The sequence below is a fragment of the Xiphophorus hellerii genome, chromosome 17 (genome assembly GCF_003331165.1).
Source record: "Xiphophorus hellerii strain 12219 chromosome 17, Xiphophorus_hellerii-4.1, whole genome shotgun sequence".
Taxonomy (NCBI): domain Eukaryota; kingdom Metazoa; phylum Chordata; class Actinopteri; order Cyprinodontiformes; family Poeciliidae; genus Xiphophorus; species Xiphophorus hellerii.
The window spans coordinates 8,415,026-8,434,162 of record NC_045688.1 but is presented as its reverse complement, the minus strand read 5'-3'; the positions used below and the strand labels follow the sequence as shown (position 1 = coordinate 8,434,162).

At 38.0% G+C, this 19,137-nt stretch overlaps 1 protein-coding gene across 2 annotated transcripts in view; it reads left to right on the top strand.

Annotated features, from left to right (window-relative positions):
- The window catches only part of LOC116737002 (ankyrin repeat and BTB/POZ domain-containing protein BTBD11-A), a 183,185-nt gene that overhangs the window by 148,420 nt on the left and 15,628 nt on the right, over positions 1–19,137 (top strand). The window contains exons 3-8 of one of the 2 annotated variants that reach the window (XM_032589938.1): positions 4,226–4,433; positions 7,430–7,582; positions 9,308–9,473; positions 13,637–13,726; positions 15,829–15,930; positions 18,478–18,571. In XM_032589938.1, the coding sequence (XP_032445829.1) occupies positions 4,226–4,433; positions 7,430–7,582; positions 9,308–9,473; positions 13,637–13,726; positions 15,829–15,930; positions 18,478–18,571 (813 nt within the window). The remainder of the gene's footprint in view (positions 1–4,225; positions 4,434–7,429; positions 7,583–9,307; positions 9,474–13,636; positions 13,727–15,828; positions 15,931–18,477; positions 18,572–19,137) is intronic. The other variant, XM_032589939.1, reaches the window with a different exon arrangement.

Sequence of the window (19,137 nt, the reverse complement as noted above, 5' to 3'; positions counted from 1 at the left end):
GTCTATGGTTTAAAAGAAAAGCTTCAAACCATTAATGCCACGGTGGCAGAAGATCCCAAGGACGTCCAGCGAAGAGAAGAGACACCTGAAGAGACACCAACGTTGATCCAAAGAGTCGGACATATTTTTATTAATATGTACAAATCTGGAACTTTGAGATACTGGGTGCCACCGTGGATATTTTAATTTCCGAATGGGATATTTGGGGCCAGAGAAGGGTAGAGTGCCTTCTCCGGGTCAGGGGGTTTGTCCTGCCCCAAGTGGAGGAGTTCAAGTATCTCGGGATCTTGTTCACGAATGGGGGAAGAAGGGAGCGGGAGATCGACAGGCGGATTGGCGCAGCGTCTGCTGTCAAGCGGGCGCTGTACCGGTCCGTCATGGTGAAGAGAGAGCTGAGCCAAAAAGCGAAGCTCTCGATTTACCGGTCGATCTACGTTCCCACCCTCATCTATGGTCATGAGCTTTGGGTCATGACCGAAAGAACAAGATCTCGGATACAAGTGGCCGAAATGGGTTTCCTCCGCAGGGTGTCTGGGCTGAGAAGCTCAGTCATCCGGGAGGGACTCAGAGTAGAGCCGCTGCTCCTTCACATGGAGAGGAGCCAGTTGAGGCTCGGGCATCTGGTCAGGATGCCTCCTGGACGCCTCCCTGGTGAGGTGTTCCGGCCACGTCCCACCGGGAGGAAGAACCGAGGAAGACCCAGGACACCCTGGAGGGACTATGTCTCTTGGCTGGCCTGGTAACGCCTCGGGATTCCCCCGGAGGAGCTGGAAGAAGTGGCTGGAGAGAGGGAAGTCTGGGCCTCCCTTCTGAAGCTGCTACCCCCGCGACCCGACCCCGGATAAGCGGAAGAAGATGGATGGATGGATGGATGGATGGATGGATGGATGGATGGATGGATGGATGGATGGATGGATGGATGGATGGATGGATGGATGGATGGATCGATGGATGGATGGATGGATGGATGGATGGATGGATGGATGGATGGATGGATGGATGGATCGATCGATCGATCCTGTTCAGGCTCCTGGTGCCGACTACATGCATGTATGTTGTCGGCACCAGGAGCCTGAAAGGAGTGTTTTTCCACTGGTTTAACAAGTTGTCCAGTAAATAAATGATTTGTTAAATATTTTTATTGTAAAACTGATTTAAAATTTATTCAATTTTAAATAATTTTCCTGTTCAAGTTTGACTATAAATATAAATAGTTTTTGGATTGTGATCTTGGTATCATTAATCACTCTTTAGTGATTACCTTATATCAGCAGACATTGTTTTTTGCAAATGTTACAGTTAAGAGTTTATTGTTAGCGTTACATTGAATGCTAACACACTGTTAGCTTGCCGTCATGTACTAGTTTTAGGATTTATCTACCTCAGAGTCAACAAAACTTACAACTTTTGCTGTTTGTTGTTAGCATTAGCTTTACTGACAACCAAATATTAGTGTGGAAGAGGTATTTTTGTGAACTTGGTGTGAAAATGTTGGCTCAAAGCACCTTCCATAATCAATATCACATATATAAACTTTTGTTTTTGAAGTTATATTTAAATTTTACTGAGTTTTCTACACTATATCTGACTATGACAATTGAAGAAGACGAGCTAAGTCCACAGTTGATGTTTTCATGAGTTGTTGCAGCAATAGTTTCTCCTTTTAAGCTTTTTTTTTTTTTTAATCGCCCCGCAAGGGGCCTTTTTTTGTGGGCTCTAGTGTCCCTTTTTTCAAAGTAGGCTGACAGGAAAGGGGGAAGGAGAGGGGGGAAGACATGCGATAAACGTCGTCGGGTCCGGGAGTCGAACCCGCGACAGCCGCGCATGTCGCCTCTGAATGTGGGTCGCGCTAACCCCTCCGCCACCACGGCACGCCCCCTTTTAAGCATTTTTACAGGACAAAGGGAAGAAAGGTTTCCCGGTTCTGAGTCCTTCCGACTCAAGTAGGAGTTGGCTTGGAGAAACGAAGGCAGTAAGCTGTCCCCTGTGATTAATTCAGATGAGCTGAAGCATGAACCCCACAGGAGTGTTGCTTGGATAATTACAGCAGAGAAGATGGGAGCAAACGTCGTCCTACTGACAAAATCAAAGTCACAGAAACAATTAATGAAGCCAAAGAAATCTTGTTTATCGTCTTTGACTCTCTCCAGGTTGTAGCTAAAAGGGACGGCTGCGGTTTTTACTGCTTGTGTTGTGTCTCTTATTTTAGTTGTTGTTGGTTTTTTTATTATTTATTTAAGAAGCAATTGTGTGGTGTGTTTTCCAAACCCCTCGGGAGTCTTGTCAGTTCTTGAAGCTGCAGTCTCCTGTTTACTCTTTTTATTCCTCGGATAGCAGGATGTTCCACCTTCAAAATTCACATTTCAGCTATAAGTTTTGCCTCCTTAAAGGTTATAAATCTGTTACTCCTTCTTGACTATTAAGCACGCAGCATGCAAGTTTTGTCCTTAATGGATTCCCATAGTTCAACAGAGTGATAACAATTCCTCTCAGAGTTGTTTTTCTTCATTTTTCACACTTCTATTACATTTCAAATCCCTCATCAATCAAAATAATGCATTTTTTCTTCTCCTTGTTTATATTCCTTACAGAAACACAAAGCTCCGATCTTCCAGTAAACTGAATGAATAATTAGATCAACAGAGGAATAAATTTATCTGTGAAATAAACCCTGCAGCCTGACTCTGCAATATTTTCCCTCTTACAGCCATTTAATCGTTATTCTTAAATGCATCACTAATGACCTGATCGATCCACAGCTGTGAACGCTGTAAATCTGATCATTATGCCTCCCTGAATGTCAGGGCTAAATATCTGCTACGTGGATGTGGCGAATTTTAAAAGTTGAATTTCACACCTCCTCTGAAATCCGCTTTTTAAAATATTTTTCTCCTCATTCGTCACTCCTGCTGCCCACAAACAGCTGGAATTAGATCATGCTTCAAGCAACGAACAAAATATCATGCTGACAAAAAAATCTGTATTCAAACTCTGTGATTGCGCGTGTCAAACTCGAGGCCTGGGGGCCAAATCTGGCCCGCTGTAGCTTTTTATGTGGCCCAAATTAAGTCAATAAATTCTTCAAGTTTTCACAAATCTGCAAAATTCACACAAAATCAACAAATCTCCACATTTTTTTTCTGATTTTGTCTCAAATTTCTCTCAAAATTGGTCAAAGTCACATTTAATGTCATGCATCAGCGCAAATATTGTAGAAATTACTTATAAACATTTCTTAATTAGCACCACAGAATCTGTAGTTTAGATCCAGGAAAACGCAAAAGCAATCACAGAATCCCGTAGGAACAGCCATTTATTGAGATTTTTACAGTTTAATTGGTTTTATCAATATATTCTGGCACAAGAACATTCAGATTTTTTATTTAACCCAAAATGAAAATGAGTTTGACACCCCTACCTTTTAGGATTAAATGATAATCCCTGTTATTTTTGGAGATATGTTGCTCTTCTTGGATAAAAATGGTGCTGCATCTTTGCATAAATTACATTTTTAAACCCACTTTAATTAAAATACATATACATTTTGCTCATTTACAGCTGTTCGAACAGTAAACACCTGTTAAAACATTGATTCTTGATTTTTTTTAATGATGTTTTTCCATAATTTTGCCTTCTGTATATATTTTATTAATCTTCACCACTTTTTCCTGATGTTATAGTTGGTAAAAAAAAAAAAAAAGTGTCAATAATTAAAATAAATCTGCTCAATTCATCTTGTTTGTCTTGTACACTCTCAGAAATGCAAGTTTAGATGATTAAACTGAGATATTTTGGTTTTTCAGAGCTACACCTGAAGGGCTGTAAAAGTGTTGCCCAGTGGGATTAGTTAAGTTTTCCCAATCTGAATCACCACTTTAACAAAACTTACCTAAATTCTCCACTCGGTCAGTTAGAGATACTCTAAATCAACATTGGACGATTTTAGCTGTGCTGGTTATTAAGTGAAATATTTCTGCTCGTCACTGACCCTGAATAAATGAACTGAATGAAACTGAAACTGAACAAAGGAGAAAATCAGAGATTATGTGTGTAGGATGGCTTTTAAGACAACAATTTACCACTCAAGACATCGTGGGCATATGGTAGCTTAATCAGTAGACGGGCTTTGTGTGTCAGAGGAACGCATTTCCTTTTTACGTCAACTAAACCTCCGATTTACAGCTCAGTTTTAATCAATGATGCTGATTTTTATAATGTTTTTCAGGTGATTTGGTTTCCCGGGCCATGCATCACCTCCAGCCGTTACACATCAAGAACCCGAGCAACGGGACGCCGGTCCACCAGAAGAGCAGCTCCACGGTCCACTGGGAACCCGAAGCGCTCTACACCCTCTGTTACTTCATGCACTGCCCACAGATGGAGTGGGAGAACCCCAACGTGGAGCCATCCAAAGTCACCCTACAAACCGAGAGGTGATGTTTGAATCCTGGTTTATGAAGGTTTATTGAGAGATTAATGAGAGATGGTGTAACAGCAGGGCTGCACCGACACACTCTTTTTATTTCCAAAACGATGCAGATATTTGATGTTTAATGTCGGCCAATACAGAAAGACAATGCTGACGTAACTTAAAATGTTTGGTTTTTATTTAATGTATTGTAACTATGTGAAAACACAAGTTAAATCCACTTAATTTATTAACTTTATTGCTCACTATACACCACAAAATTCACTGAAAGAAGATTTCTAAGATTTTCTCTAGAAAATCTTAGAAATTTTCTAGAATAAACAAGTTTCTGATTGAAAAGTCAAAAATCTGCTTAAAAAAAACAACCTCTGGTGTTTTTAGATTAATCTCAGGAATTAAATGGAAGAAATATGGAAATTTATGAATGTCAAAAGTAAAAAAAAGTTGCTGTAAAAGCCTCAGATACCTTTAAATTAATCTTGTAAACTAAATAGAAGTTTATTTAGTTTACATAAATTTCTATTTAGTCTTTATAGAAATTTATAAAAATTTCTATCAATATATTCTGGTGAACATTTACTCACCAAAGAGTAAATGTTCCTTGGTGAACATTTACTCCTCTTGTTCCTAACACATTGTCGTTTAATTGAGTTTAACTAACATCAAAAATTTCTAGAGAAAACTCAGATATTTTTAGACTAATCTCAGAAATTAAATAGAAAAATTAGGAGATTTTTGAATGTCAAAAGTCAATAATTTGCTACAAAAGAATTCTGATATTTTTAGATGGACCGCAGGAATTAAATGGAAAAAATAGAACATTTCTGATTGTCAAAAGTTGAAAATTTGCTAGAAAAAACTTTGATGTTTTTAGAATAATCTCAGGAATTAAATTAAAAAAAGGAAATTTCTTAGTGTTAAAAGTCAAAAATTTGCTAGAAAAAAATTTCAGAAATTTCCAAGTTTCTTTCTCAAAACGTTCTACGCCTTATCTCAAAATTTCCAAATTTTTTTCTAGCAAATTAGGACTTTTCAAACTCAGACATTTTCTTAGATTAATCTCAAAATCTCTGAGTTCTTTGGTGAACATTTACTCCTCTTGTTCCTAACACATCGTCGTTTAATTGAGTTTAACTAAACTTTGACCAAAGTCAAGTTGTGTCCACTCATCTCCTTCAATTAAATACGAAGTTACAATTAACAGTGTGGGACAGAGGTGTTGATTTCTAGTTCTGAAACTTTTAGCTGAGTCTCATCTTTAACACCCCTGAGTGAAATAAGATTTTTAACAGCTTGAGATTTATTAGACTCTGCAGAATGTGACTTCTGGCAACTGAGGCGATTTTTGCATTTGTACTTTTAACCTTCCAGACAAGTTGAGTACAGGCTCACAATAAAAACCTACATTTCTACTTTCCTGCTGAAGATATTTGCTCCAGCTGCGTGGGCTGGTCAGCGCTGACACTTGCCAAAGCCTGCAGCTTCTTGACGGACAGATATCTCAACGTCTTTCTCGCTTTCTTCCTCGCTGAGAAACGCTGAAACTCCATCCAGACGACCCTGGGGAACGTGAGGAATGTCAAGGCGGAGTGACACGTCAGCAGAGTTTCCATTCCTCTGAGACAAAACTCTGTTTAGCATTCAACTGAAAGCTTGGAGACGAGCAGCAAGAACCTGAATAAATCTGCAGGATGACAAGCAATGTGATTAAATAGGATGAAAAAGTTCAGTTGAAACTAAATGACAGAAGCAAGGTTACATTTGCAAAAGAACTGCAGAGTGTTCAAAGATTTATTTAAAATATATATATTAAAGTGTAGACTAGACAGTGTATGCTTAATTATTAAATGTCATTACAGTGATAACTCTTTGATAGATAAGATTAGAGTTATGTGGTTTAATTTATCATATTGCACAACTTTAAAGTTTTACTATCTGTAATTAAATGTGAATATTGTTTCTGAAGGTCAGATAAATCTGAAAGTTGCATAATTACAAAAGTTTATTGAATACTGACATGAAAATGTACAGCAAATTAAAATTAAGTAGGATTTATGCAAAATGGAGCTAACAAGCAATAACGTTACATATGAATATAAAGATGATTTTTATTATTATTATAAGTGTGAATAAATGATTCATAATTGGGTTTAAAAAGCTGTTTAAACATGACTAAAGTGTTCTATCGCTATAGATAAACTAATAAAAAGTAAAAAAGCAAAAATCTTCATTAAAAAAAATTGGCATCCATCAAAGTGGTACAAAAATGTGCCTAAATGAAATGAAGACGGCAAACTTTAAACGAGGAAATTTTTCAAACCAAGTGAATTTAAAGTGAAAGGTGATAAAGAACTGATTCCTTCATATTTTTTTTTACAGAATAAAAACTGTAAATACTTTAATTTACACTATTGCTTTGCTTTCATCCATCACTGTTATTTTTAAAGAGGTGAAATAGTTTAAATTCTTTCCCTTTTTGATGCACCCTGGTTTTATCCTGCATCAGATAAAATGACTCTGCAGAGCACCGTGGGGGTTATTTTTAGATTGATTAATCTAAAAAACACACTTTTATAATAAATTATGAAGAATGCGCATATCATTTATCAGTCAGGCAGACCATTGCTCTTTGTGATAAATGAGGGTAATAACAGCACTTAGAAAGGTTGCCACTTCTAGATCTCTTTCAGCTCTGAATTGTCCCTGTAATCAATTTTAAGTATTGATTTTGTGTTGCAGCCTCTCTAATATCTATAAGGACATCTTTAATTAGTTTAGTTTGAGCCTCAAATGGAACCAACGTCTCTATTAACTGTTTAAGCCGGGCTGGGATTTTAGCTAATGGTGTAAATTATTAATATTTTTACATTGGAATTGTATAACAAGTGTAACTTACTCACACCGTGCTGCTGAACAAATCATTACCCTCATCAAATTTAATGTAATCTGACTTTAAAATGACTGATGCTAATCATTGCTGAACTCTGTTCTGCTCTGCAGGCCGTTCTTGGTTCTGCCTCCGCTGATGGAGTGGATCCGGGTGGCAGTCGCCCACACCGAACACAGACGGAGCTTCTCTGTCGACAGCGATGACGTGAGACAGGCCGCCAGGCTGCTGCTACCCGGGGTGGACTGTGAGCCGCGGCAGATAAAGTAAGAACGAGCGACTAGCAAAAAGAAAGCCCAAATATACCATACGGGCTTTGATTCCTTACTCTTTGTGCAAATTTCTCACTGGTTTTGGTTAAAAACTGATTAGATTTCTCACGCTGCGTTCACACCGAACACGTCCAGGCGAGCGTTGAGAGGAAACTCTTTGGACTCTCATACGTGAACCGCAAACTCTTCCACCGTCTTCTGCATGTTTCGTCTAAATAAATATGTTTTTTTAACGTCATTCAACGTTTTTGCTGGACTTACTCGGATAGCTCAAATGCTGGGAAATATTTTCAAATAGTAAAAGTTGTAACTTATCCGACATCCCAACTTCCTTGCTGATCCTTTCTACTCCTGTCTCTGTAGTCGTAACTGTGATTGTTCGTAGATTATAGAACGAAAGCAAACAGCCACAATTACTTTATCCCAATTACCTCCACAGTTTTTTTTTTTTTCTGAGATTACGTTGGAAAACGCACCAGAGAGTCATAGCTGAGTCTCTCTATTGGTTGATTCCTCACATCGAACGGCGAAAGTTCAGATTCTCCAACTCCAGCGTTGAACGCCTTGACGCCCGTCAAACGCTTGAAACACTTCAAATTGTGCTGCACACACAAAACGCGACACAGGGCGTCTCCACACAGACTTTGAATGTAAACCAGAAGCGCCTGACTCTCAAATCGCGTTTGGTGTGAACGCAGCATCAGCCGAATATCATCAGCGTATAGATTTATAAAAATTTAATCAGTGAATTAAATTATTTTTTTCAAGGTTATTTGCTTTCCTGTTGGTTTTAGCCTCACACCGTAACACAAGAAACAATTCACACAATAGTTTTATAAATGACTCTTTAGTTTCGGTTTGGTTACTAAATAAAGACAAAACAGTAGAAAAATAGTTTAATTTATCGTGTGAAACTTTGCAAAAAAAGAACAAGTCTTGTTGTTTTTTATTCAGAATCCCTTTTATCTTAAAAAGTAGTAAAAACAACTAATACAGATGGCAACATAAACCCTGCCTGCTGGTCAAGTTTTAATGCACAAATGGGGATAATAATGTAATTACTTTATTTTTTTTTTAGTTGGACCAGCAGCCTTTTTTGCTTCATCTAAGTTGCAGTTGCTATTTTAAAAACATTTTCTCACAAACACATCTCTGTGTTACAGTTCACAGACAGAAAAGAAAGAATCTGCTAAGCTTTTGTCTCATGCAACATCAATAATTTTAAGGATTTTATCACGGAGTCATGGGTTAACAGTCCTCCCACTTCAAACATTTGTAGAGATGAAACAAACAGAACAGCGAAGGTGTTTATCAATTAGCATCTCTTTTCAAAATGCCACATATAATTGTCAGTTAGAATCAGAATAATATTGTGAAGAGGTTTCCCTGCGACCCTGTTGAGAACCGGATCAGCAGCAGCTGTTCGCAGCGTCAATTAAGAGTCATTAGAGAGAGAAAACGAGTCGCAGCAGAAGCCTCACCTGGAGGAGGCAGAAGACTGAGCTCTCACGCTCCGATATGAGTGAATCGTCTCTGAGTGTAAACAGCTCGATGCGTATAGACTCGGTTCTGGTTTAAGCCGGGAAAAGCTGAGCAATAATCATTCCCGCTCTCTCCCGGCGTCCTTTGGGGAAATGAATGCCCACTGATTCCCCAAATCCATTTCTGAGATAAGCCCCCACTTAGTCACGATAATGTATCTGCCGCTTCCATCTGCAGAGCCGAAGATTGTTTCTGCGCCACCCGGAAGCTGGACGCAGCCTCCACCGAGGCCAAGTTCCTGCAGGATCTGGGCTTCAGGATGCTCAACTGCGGCCGGACGGATCTGGTCAAGCAGGCCGTCAACCTGCTGGGGCCCGACGGGATTAACAGCATGAGCGAACAGGTGTGACACTCAACACACACACACACACACAGATAACCCTTAAGAGCCCACTGCACTGCATCCCATTGAAAACCTCCTGGTTATTCCACCAAATATTGATTTCTGAACTCTTCCTGAGTTAAAACATTAGTATTGTTGTCTCTAAATGAGTATGAACTTGTTTTCTTTGCATTATTTGAGGTCTGAAATCACTGCATCTTTTTTGTTATTTTGACAGTTTCTCATTTTCTGCAAGTAAATACGAAATTTTTGCTTGAAATTTCAGAAACATGTTGTCAGTAGTTCATAGAATAAAAGAACAATGTTCATATTACTCAAACATAAACCTATAAAAAGAAACAAAGTCAGAGAACCAGATAATTTTAAGTGGTCTATTAATTTTTTCCAGAGCTGTATGTTCATCTCAGGTCCAGTAGGTTGACTTTACAACAGACACATTCCGGTTCACTGCATTTATTCTAACAAAAGAGGAAATCAAGTTGGTGGTTAACATCAGTCCAGCAGCTTCTGCCTCTATACATTAAATAAAATACAATAAATAACCCTAAACAAACTACAAAGCAATGGCTCCCAGTTAGCAGTTGGTAAAATTAAACATATGACTCATTCTCAATCTATTTGAACTACTGATAAAAAAAGAAAACCAATAATTACATTTATAGAAAAGAGGTGGTTCAATCAGGTAATTATGTTTAAATCATTACTTACTACTTTATGTTCAGTTAGGTCATTTTTGCTCTAAATGACCCTCTATAAAACAGAAAGACCTTTTCATCCTCAATTTATGTCCTGCAGATGATCAAAAGCACACTGCAAAAACAGAAAATCTTACAGATTTTTGGTCTTTCTTTTAGTGCAACTATCTTAGTACAGTTGAAATAAGGCAAAACTAACTTACAAGATCTAGGTACATGTTTTGATACAATAATTTCTCAATATTAATGAAATCATTCTCGTTCCATTTGGCAGATTAATTTACTTACAACAACACATTTTTCCCATGTTATAAATTGAATAATCTGCCAATGGAGTTAGAACTTTTTTATGAATATTAAGTAATTATTTACTTAAAACAAGCTCATATACATCTTCCAGAAAAGTTACTTTTACTACTATTTTAAGTGTACTAAGATATTTTCATTGGAATAGACTAAAACACTTGGTTAGATTTTGTGTTTTTGCAGTGTTCTAACTTATCAAAATAAGGTCTTTATTATTAGTTCACTCATGTTTATACTTATAACATGGGTAAAATTTCATCTGCCAATGTAATAAGTGAGGAACCCGTCTTTTGGTTGTGAAGAGTTAATATTAAGGAGAAACTACTAAGTGATGTCACTGATTGCCATGGTGATTCCCTCCTTTTCTCACAAAAAACTTGAAATCATTTCAAAACATGGAATAATTCTGAAATTCCAGTTTAATTCCAGTCTTTTTACCAATATTGAGGAATCATTGAGTCTTATATCTTGCTGAAAAGTTACTTGTAAGTTTGTTTTGTTTACTTTCAAGGTTACTAAGATATTTGCACTTGAAACTAGACCAAAATTACTTGAATTTTTTGTTTTTGCACTGCAACCACATGCAGGCTTTCCTGCCCACACACATTATTCTCTGAGCTCAGAAAGAAAGAGGATGAAAACTTTACTATAAGCAAGGCAGAGAGTTGTTTCCGTTCATCAGAGGTGCTGAAGTGTTTTCAACAGGTTTTCAATAGCCGACTTCAATCATATGTCTGACTCGGGCCATTATGTTCAACAGAGGCTTTTTATGAGCCACTCGTAACCCGCTGCAGCACTTTATGTCAGAGACTCGTATCCCTCTGTGGTGATTCAGTCTTTAGTATTTCCTGGAAAACTGATCTACTTAATCAGGAGGCCGTTATGGACGCCGATGGCCGCCATGATGAGTTCAGATACGAAGGCGAGCCACAGCTTTTACTTTATTGCTCTTTTTACATCTTGTGGTCTCTCATGTGGTTGAGAGAGAATTACACGGGTATAAAACTGTAATTTAATGCAAATTACAGTGTCTCACAAAAACTATTCATGCCCTTTCAATGCTGCGGGGTGTAACTTTTATTTAAAAAAATGTTTTTTATGGTTTTTTTTGTTTTGTTTTTTTTAAATATGGGCTGCACAGTGGCGCAGTTGGTAGCACTGTTGCCTTGCAGCAAGAAGGTCCTGGGTTCGATTCCCGTCCCGGGGTCTTTCTGCATGGAGTTTGCATGTTCTCCCTGTGCATGCGTGGGTTCTGTCCGGGTCCTCCGGCTTCCTCCCACAGTCCAAAAACATGACTGTCAGGTTAATTGGTCTCTCTAAATTCTCCCTAGGTGTGTGTGTGTGCATGGTTGTTTGTCCTGTGTGTCTCTGTGTTGTGCTGCGACAGACTGGTGACCTGTCCAGGGTGTACCCCGCCTCTCGCCCAGAACGTAGCTGGAGATAGGCACCGGCAACCCTCCCGACCTCATTAGGGACAAGGGTGAACAGAAAATGGGTACATGGTTTTTAAAATATTTGTTAAAATTGTCACTTTGTTGTGACAGCTATTATCGAAGAAATGACCAAAAACAACCAATCAGAGTCAGGAGGAGGGTCTTGAGGCTGTCAGTCAACCTCATGTACTCGCTGCTAAATATACTAATGGCAGAGAAACAACATAATGTTACAGTAAAATCATGCTAACAAGCCTTAGCATTCACAACAGGCTCTGCTAGCTGCAGCGTAGCACAGAGCAGAGAGGAGAGGAGGGTGATTGACAGCACTAAGACCTGCCTCCTTACTCTGATTGGTTGTTTCTAGATAACGCTGGAAGAAGGCAGAGGAGTTGTTTCATAATAAACTGTCACAACATGCTGACAGCTTCAACAAATATGTAAAAAAAAATACTTTTTATACAAGTTATATACTGCTGCTTTAAAGAATGAAACTAATTTTCAATATCATTATTTTTATTTATGTTGCTAATGCTCAAAGAAGACTTTGAAATTTTGTCAAGATGTGTGCTTTTGAACAGCAATTGATATTTTTATTTTTTACATAAAGCTAAATATTGGAAAATTCCTTATCTGCTCAGCTCTCTGACGTCCCGCGCCTTTTTCACAATATAAAATCAGGGTTACAAATTAAATTTGAATTTTGTATATTTTTAACCAATAAATGATTTTCGTACTGCTGTGTTTCAGACACAGCTAAATACTAAGACAACCCTTTGGACTGTACTCCACCTTGTGTGTGTTCACAACAAATAATTAATGTTACTCACACAGGAGGTTCAATAATTAGGTGACTTATATTTTACTAGAAAAGGTAAAAACCATGCATCAGTTTCTTCCTTTTCTCCACAAATGTGGTGTTCTATGATATAAATTACCAATGAAATACACTGAAATGTGCTGATTTTCTGTGTTGAAAAATAAACTCTCAAAAAGTGGATGATCCAAAGCATCGGAGTGGAAGGTTGACTTGTGGATCTAATCTGAAATGCCTTGATGCTGAAATGTGCTATACAAATAAAATTTGATTGATTGATTGATTGTAGCTTAAAAATCTGAAAGCCGCATTAGCTTCTACTGATCGCCACTAGGAATCACAGATACCTTCACTGACTGATGGAGGTGGAAATTCATAAATGCATCTGATGCAGTAAAAGTGGGATATTGACTCAACAGTGGAACGAAGAGAAGTGCTGCAGTATCAGGTTCAGATTTGATATTTACCTCCACTCTCTGGATAAACTGAACGATGTAGTTCGAAATTCAACTTTCTATAAAATACAAAAAGAAAAAGAACAATTTACTGATCTATGGATGGACGGATGGTAGAAAAAGCAGATAAATGGATAAAAATTGGATAGATCTTAGGAAAGGTGGATGGATGGATAAATAATCGGTCATTTGGATGAAGGAAGGGTTTCCTGTGATGACAGGAAGTTGGCGTTTCCCAGTTGCCGGGTTTCCTGCAGCTCTGCCCGGTTTTCACATCCTGAGTTGTTTACAGTGAATATATTTACATACTTCACTGAACCCAGAAAAGAGAAGTGAAAAACTTCAGATCTACCAGAGAACCTCAAATTTCCTTAAAAACAAGAAAACGTGTTTATTTTATTTAAGTAAAGCAAACACATCATGAATCTCTGATGCGGCCATCTTGTGCTTCCTGCAGGGGATGACGCCTCTCATGTACGCCTGCGTGCGCGGCGACGAGGCCATGGTCCAGATGCTGCTGGACGCTGGCGCCGATATCAACAGCGAGGTCAGAGTTCAATCTCTCCGACACATCACAATGTTTCTGTCCCAGTTTAATGTTTCATTCACCTTTGTTTCTGTGAGAACTTTGTCCCCTCTCCCCTCCCTTACCTCTGCTGTTTCTGTCTCACCTGCTCGCTCTCTGCTCGTTACACAAAGTGCACTGATAACAAACGATTATCGTTTGTCGGTTTCTCTTCCCACCGATCCTGAATAATAATCCGCTGATAGTCCCTCCGCTCTGCCCGTCACTTCATTTCGCTTCACGCCGCAGCTATCCAACAGCAGTTTGCTTTATGGCGCATCAATAATACACCACTGTTACACAACCAGGTGCACTCTGTGTAACTCGCTGCCAAGTACCGCATGAACTTTATTGCACGTATTTGTTAAGTTGAAATAAGACAGTAAAATAGCAGCTTTGCAATCTTAAATCATGCATTTTCTTGTTTTTTCTTTGCAGTTTTTCCTGAGTGTATGTAACGCTGCCCACAGTAATGATGGCTTCTTTAGATTTTTCCCTGTGGTGACTCAGAAGCAAATAACAACCGTTTGAAATCATTCCGAAGTTTATTACTGAAAAAATAATTCCTTAATTTGGATTAAATGTGTGTCTCTTGGAGGAGACACATTCATGATGAACATCCTACTAAAGCTGCTTCTACTGAATGCTTGAATGTTTACAAAGGTTTCTGCACCTTCACCATCGGTTTCATTTTTCACCTAGCATATGAAAGTATGAGATAATTAACATTGTCTATAACAGATTGAAAGATCAAAACTCTGTTGCAGTTATTTTCTGCTGTGGCTTAGCAAATATCACTAATTGGCTTAAAGATGTTTGGATGGTTATTTACAATTTTCCTTAAAGGGTCAGTATTATTTATTTAGTTCCATTTTAAAGCACAATAGAGTAACTACGTTACCTTCAGTTGTTATAGAAATGTTGTCTATATCAAATGTCAAAGAAATTTAATGTAATTTATCACCTTGAAATTGGGCCTCTGTCTCTTTAAAAACTCCTGCTCTTCAGGAAGTCATCACAACATGGCTCCTCTATTGAGCGTTTCAGAACTTTCTAACCAGCATTTCACTGAGAAGAAGCTGGACTGGGCCTGTGAAAACGTGAAAACATCTACCACAATCTGCGTGATAAAAACCTTTTTCAGTGGATCTTTCTCACTCTGCTGTGTCAGAGTTCCAGCAACTAGCTTATAGGTGCAATGTGGAGACGTGTGCGCTTCTCTTCCTCTCTTAATTCGTTGCCATTGTGAAATCGTTTTCGCCTGTAATAGCGAGCAGAGTTTGTTACCATCAATGCTCTGACTGATTTTTTTTTTGTTTTATGTTTTGGTTTTAATTAGATAAGTAGGAAGCCTTAACGATGATCCAGAATCATTTAAACTGTTTTTGTTAAATACATTGCACATTCTGGAGTCCAAACTCATCAGAATTTTAAAAAGTTAACACAACTCACATACTCCTGCATGGATAGATAAACACATATATATAATTATTTATACAGCAGTCGCTGCCTCAGATTTTTCTCCTCCTGCCTGTAATTATAAAGACATTAATAATTCATATCATTACACAATAAAACACCAACGGTCCCACTGCTGCTTAGCATCAGAGCCCAAATGAAATGTGACATCACATCAAATAGTTGTTTTTCCTTCCGGTGATTTTTGCAAATCATTTCGATCATTTAATCAGCAATAAAAACCCGCAGAGCGTCGCCTCCGCTTTGCTTCTGAGTCGTCACCTCCAGTCCTGCATGCGTTTGTCGTCACCGTTACGTCGTCTCTCTGGCTTCGTTTGTTGTTGAGACGAAACTCCACAAAGAGGTGGAGCCACACCGACACAGAGAACCGGGTCCGGGCAGATGTAGCTCCTCAAGCTTAGAGCGGGGATTTGAGATGAGAGGAAGGATTAAACTTGCTCAAGATTTTCTGCAAAACTCAAGAGGAAAATCTCGCCCCGCCATCTTGCCCTCTTCCTGCTTCCACCTGTCCTGCATACTGCTTCCTCCCCCGTCTCTCCCCCTGAGCTCTGAATGTGATAACAGCTGTGTATCTCTCTCCCTGAACTTCACCTATGACTTCCCAGGTGCCAAGCACAGTAAACAAGCACCCCTCAGTTTACCCCGAAACGCGCCAGGCGACGCCACTCACGTTCGCCGTGTTGCACGGACACGTCCCTGTCGTGCAGGTAGTTACGTTAATGACCTGTGACCTCTCACCTCTGGACCCCTGACCTCACCTTTGTACTAAAAAATACTGATAATGACTGTGCATCATGATAGTAGTGATGCCTGAAGTCCTTTTATTACTCCTTCCTTGGTCCTGTTGTGCTGTGCTTTAGAAGAGGAATTAATTGGCGCTTATAGTTCAATTGGGATTCTGCGGAGTAGTCATCTGTAGACAGTATCTTACATAAAAGGGATCCGGCTTCACGGTACAGTGCTTAAACGTTAACACTTTATTTGAAGAAGTGTGACTAAAAATACTTCGTAAGATTTTGTGTTTTTGCAGTGCAAACCCCAAACGTAAATCTAGTAAAGAATCTCAGAGAAGGCTTGAAATATTAGATCTTCACAGATGTTATTCATCCAGTTTGACTGAGAAAAGATGGTAGACATACCTCAAAAGAACCAGGCTACATTTGTCATATTTATCTTCTGCCATTTACTACATCCAAGTAAAATATATTAACTTTTATTCAAAGCTGTAACCTGACAAAATGTGCAAAAGGAATAACACTTTCTTTGAAGGGTTGTGCATAAGACTGACTGCTGTTACTTTGACATAACAGCAGTCAGGAATGTATTGGAGTCTTCATAAATGTTTACAACTGTTGTCACACAGTTTCATCTGTAAATAAATACACTTTTTTTTTTCTCCAAAGAGTTTTTGCGGCGCTATAATTACACTTTTAATGCAAACTTGACACTTTCAATGCAAATTTTAATGCAACTTTGCACAAAAATGTCATTATTTACAGAAAAATGTCTTTTAATGAATGTTTTAATAAATCTTTTCATTAAAAGTTTCATTATTTACTGAATGACACTTCATGACAACAGTCATAAACATTCACAAAGGCTCCTTCATTCTCCTAACTGTTATATTTTATGACAGTTTTATGATTAATCTCAGAAAGAACATGGACATTTCTTAGCTTCAAAAGTCAAACATTTTCGATACAGATAATTTCCGAAACTCAAAAATTTTAAACTTTTGAAACTCAGAAATATCCAAATTTTTCTAGAAATTTTCTGAGACATTTCTGAGTTTTTTCGAGCTAATTTTTTACTTTTTAAACTCTGAAAAGTTACTTTAGCTGTAAGTTACTTTTATCTAATTTCAAGTTTGCTCAGATATTTGAACTAGAAACTAGACCTCAAATACTTGGTAGGATTTTTTTTTTTTTTAATCTAAGAAATTTTGACATTAATATCAGAAAAATCTGGACGTTTCCTAATTTCAAAAGTCAAACATTTTCAATTGAGAACATTTCCAAAAACTGAAAATTTTTAACTTTTGAAACTCAGAAATTTCCACATTTTTTTTTTCTAGAATATTTCTGGGATTAATCTAAAGCATTCAAAGTGTTTTTGCAGTGTGATTAAGACATTCTAACACAACTTCACTGTCCCTGCTGAAGAAAAGCATCCCCAAAGCATGACGCTGCCACCACCGTGTTTTATGGTAGAAAGACTGTGTTCAGCATGATGTGCAGTGTTGGTTTTAAATCCCATTTTGCATTTTTTTGTGTAAGAAAAATAGATTAGTTTTGGTTTTAGGTGAGATGAGTGTAGTTTTTCTATGTTCAGAAAATAAATTGGAGACTTTTCTGAGATGTTGATAGCTTCATAATCTTACTCTAAATCAAACTTTAGCACAACATTATCCCTACTCTGTCTGGTGGAGATTAAATCACATACAAGTGATGTTTGCGCTAATCGCGTGCCTTCTGAGGGCACTAGATTTTAATTAGACGTGTCAGAGAAAAAGGGGTTGAAAACAGTACTAATAATTAGCACACTTTTCAAAAAACATGTCATTCCTGCTCTAAAATACAGTGACATTGTTGTTGTAAAACGTGGCATTAGCTAGTGCTTTAAAGTATCAGCCAGCATATCTTCATTTTCCAAAGCGAAATCTTTAAAGTAATGTTTGCTGTTATATTGTTTAGTTACTTTTTTTTGTTTTCATGTGTTGAAATTAAGGGTTAAATTAAGGTTTCGCACCCAAACTCTTCTTTCTAGATCAAGTGAGATGCTGACTACTGATAACTACTTCACAAAACCCCAGCTGGAAAAAACCTGAGCTATCCTTTTAGGGGACGTTAACTAGATGTAAAATTATGTCCCAACATTTAAAAAGTAGGAAACTCCTGAAGCGGAGCTGAAAAGCCAGCCGTAGGGACGCAGAGTGTCTTTTCACTCTTAGTATAAGATATCTTTTATTGGAGTAATAGTTATTGTGCACGATGTTGCCTCCAGGATCTTTAAGTTATTAATATTTATGACAACAATCAGAGTTTTGTCTCCAGGAAAATAAATTCTTCCTCCTCAACTCAACATCAGTAGCAGAACTGAACGAGAAGCCGAGGCTGGAAGTGTGATTCATATTCAGAATCTGTCCAGTGGCCGAGGCTTTTTCTCTCGCCAAACCGAAATGTAACACCCCTTGTCTCCCTCGCTTGTTTTCCCTCTCCTGTCCTGTTTGTTTCCCTCCTCCATTTCTCCCACAGTTGCTGCTGGATAACAGAGCCAATGTGGAGGGAGCCCTGCAGGATGGGGCGGAGAACTACACAGAGACGCCGCTCCAACTTGCTGCAGCTGCAGGTGAAGCAGCACACACACATCAATACTAGGGAATTATTTACTTTTTAAAAAAACTCCTATTTCTTCCTGAAAAGTTACTTTTAAGTTACTTTGTCTTATTTAAAGTGTGCACTAGAAACTAGAGCAGTGTTTCTCAAACATTTTCAGGCTGAGGACCACTTAACCCACATGTGTCAAACTCAATAAATCAATTCATGATAAATTTAAACAAACTCAATCATTTCCATTTGAATTATTTATCATTTTTCCTCTCTTTCCACCAAAACCTGGATGACAAAAAAGAATAGTTTTGTTTATAGAGACTTTATTATTCATTTTATTTGTTATTTTGTTTATTTGTTTTGGATATTCTCCAGTTCAAGTGTTAAATTTTCATTAGAATTTATAGTTAATTGATCTTAATGTGTTCTTGCATTATTATTATTATTATTATGCCATTGCCAAATGGGCTCCAACAGCAATATTATTGTTTATTGTAATAACTTCTGCAGACAATTTATTGTACAACAAAATTTGTTTACCTGACAGGCCCACCGCCATGATGGCCAGATGCTGAAGCTAAATTA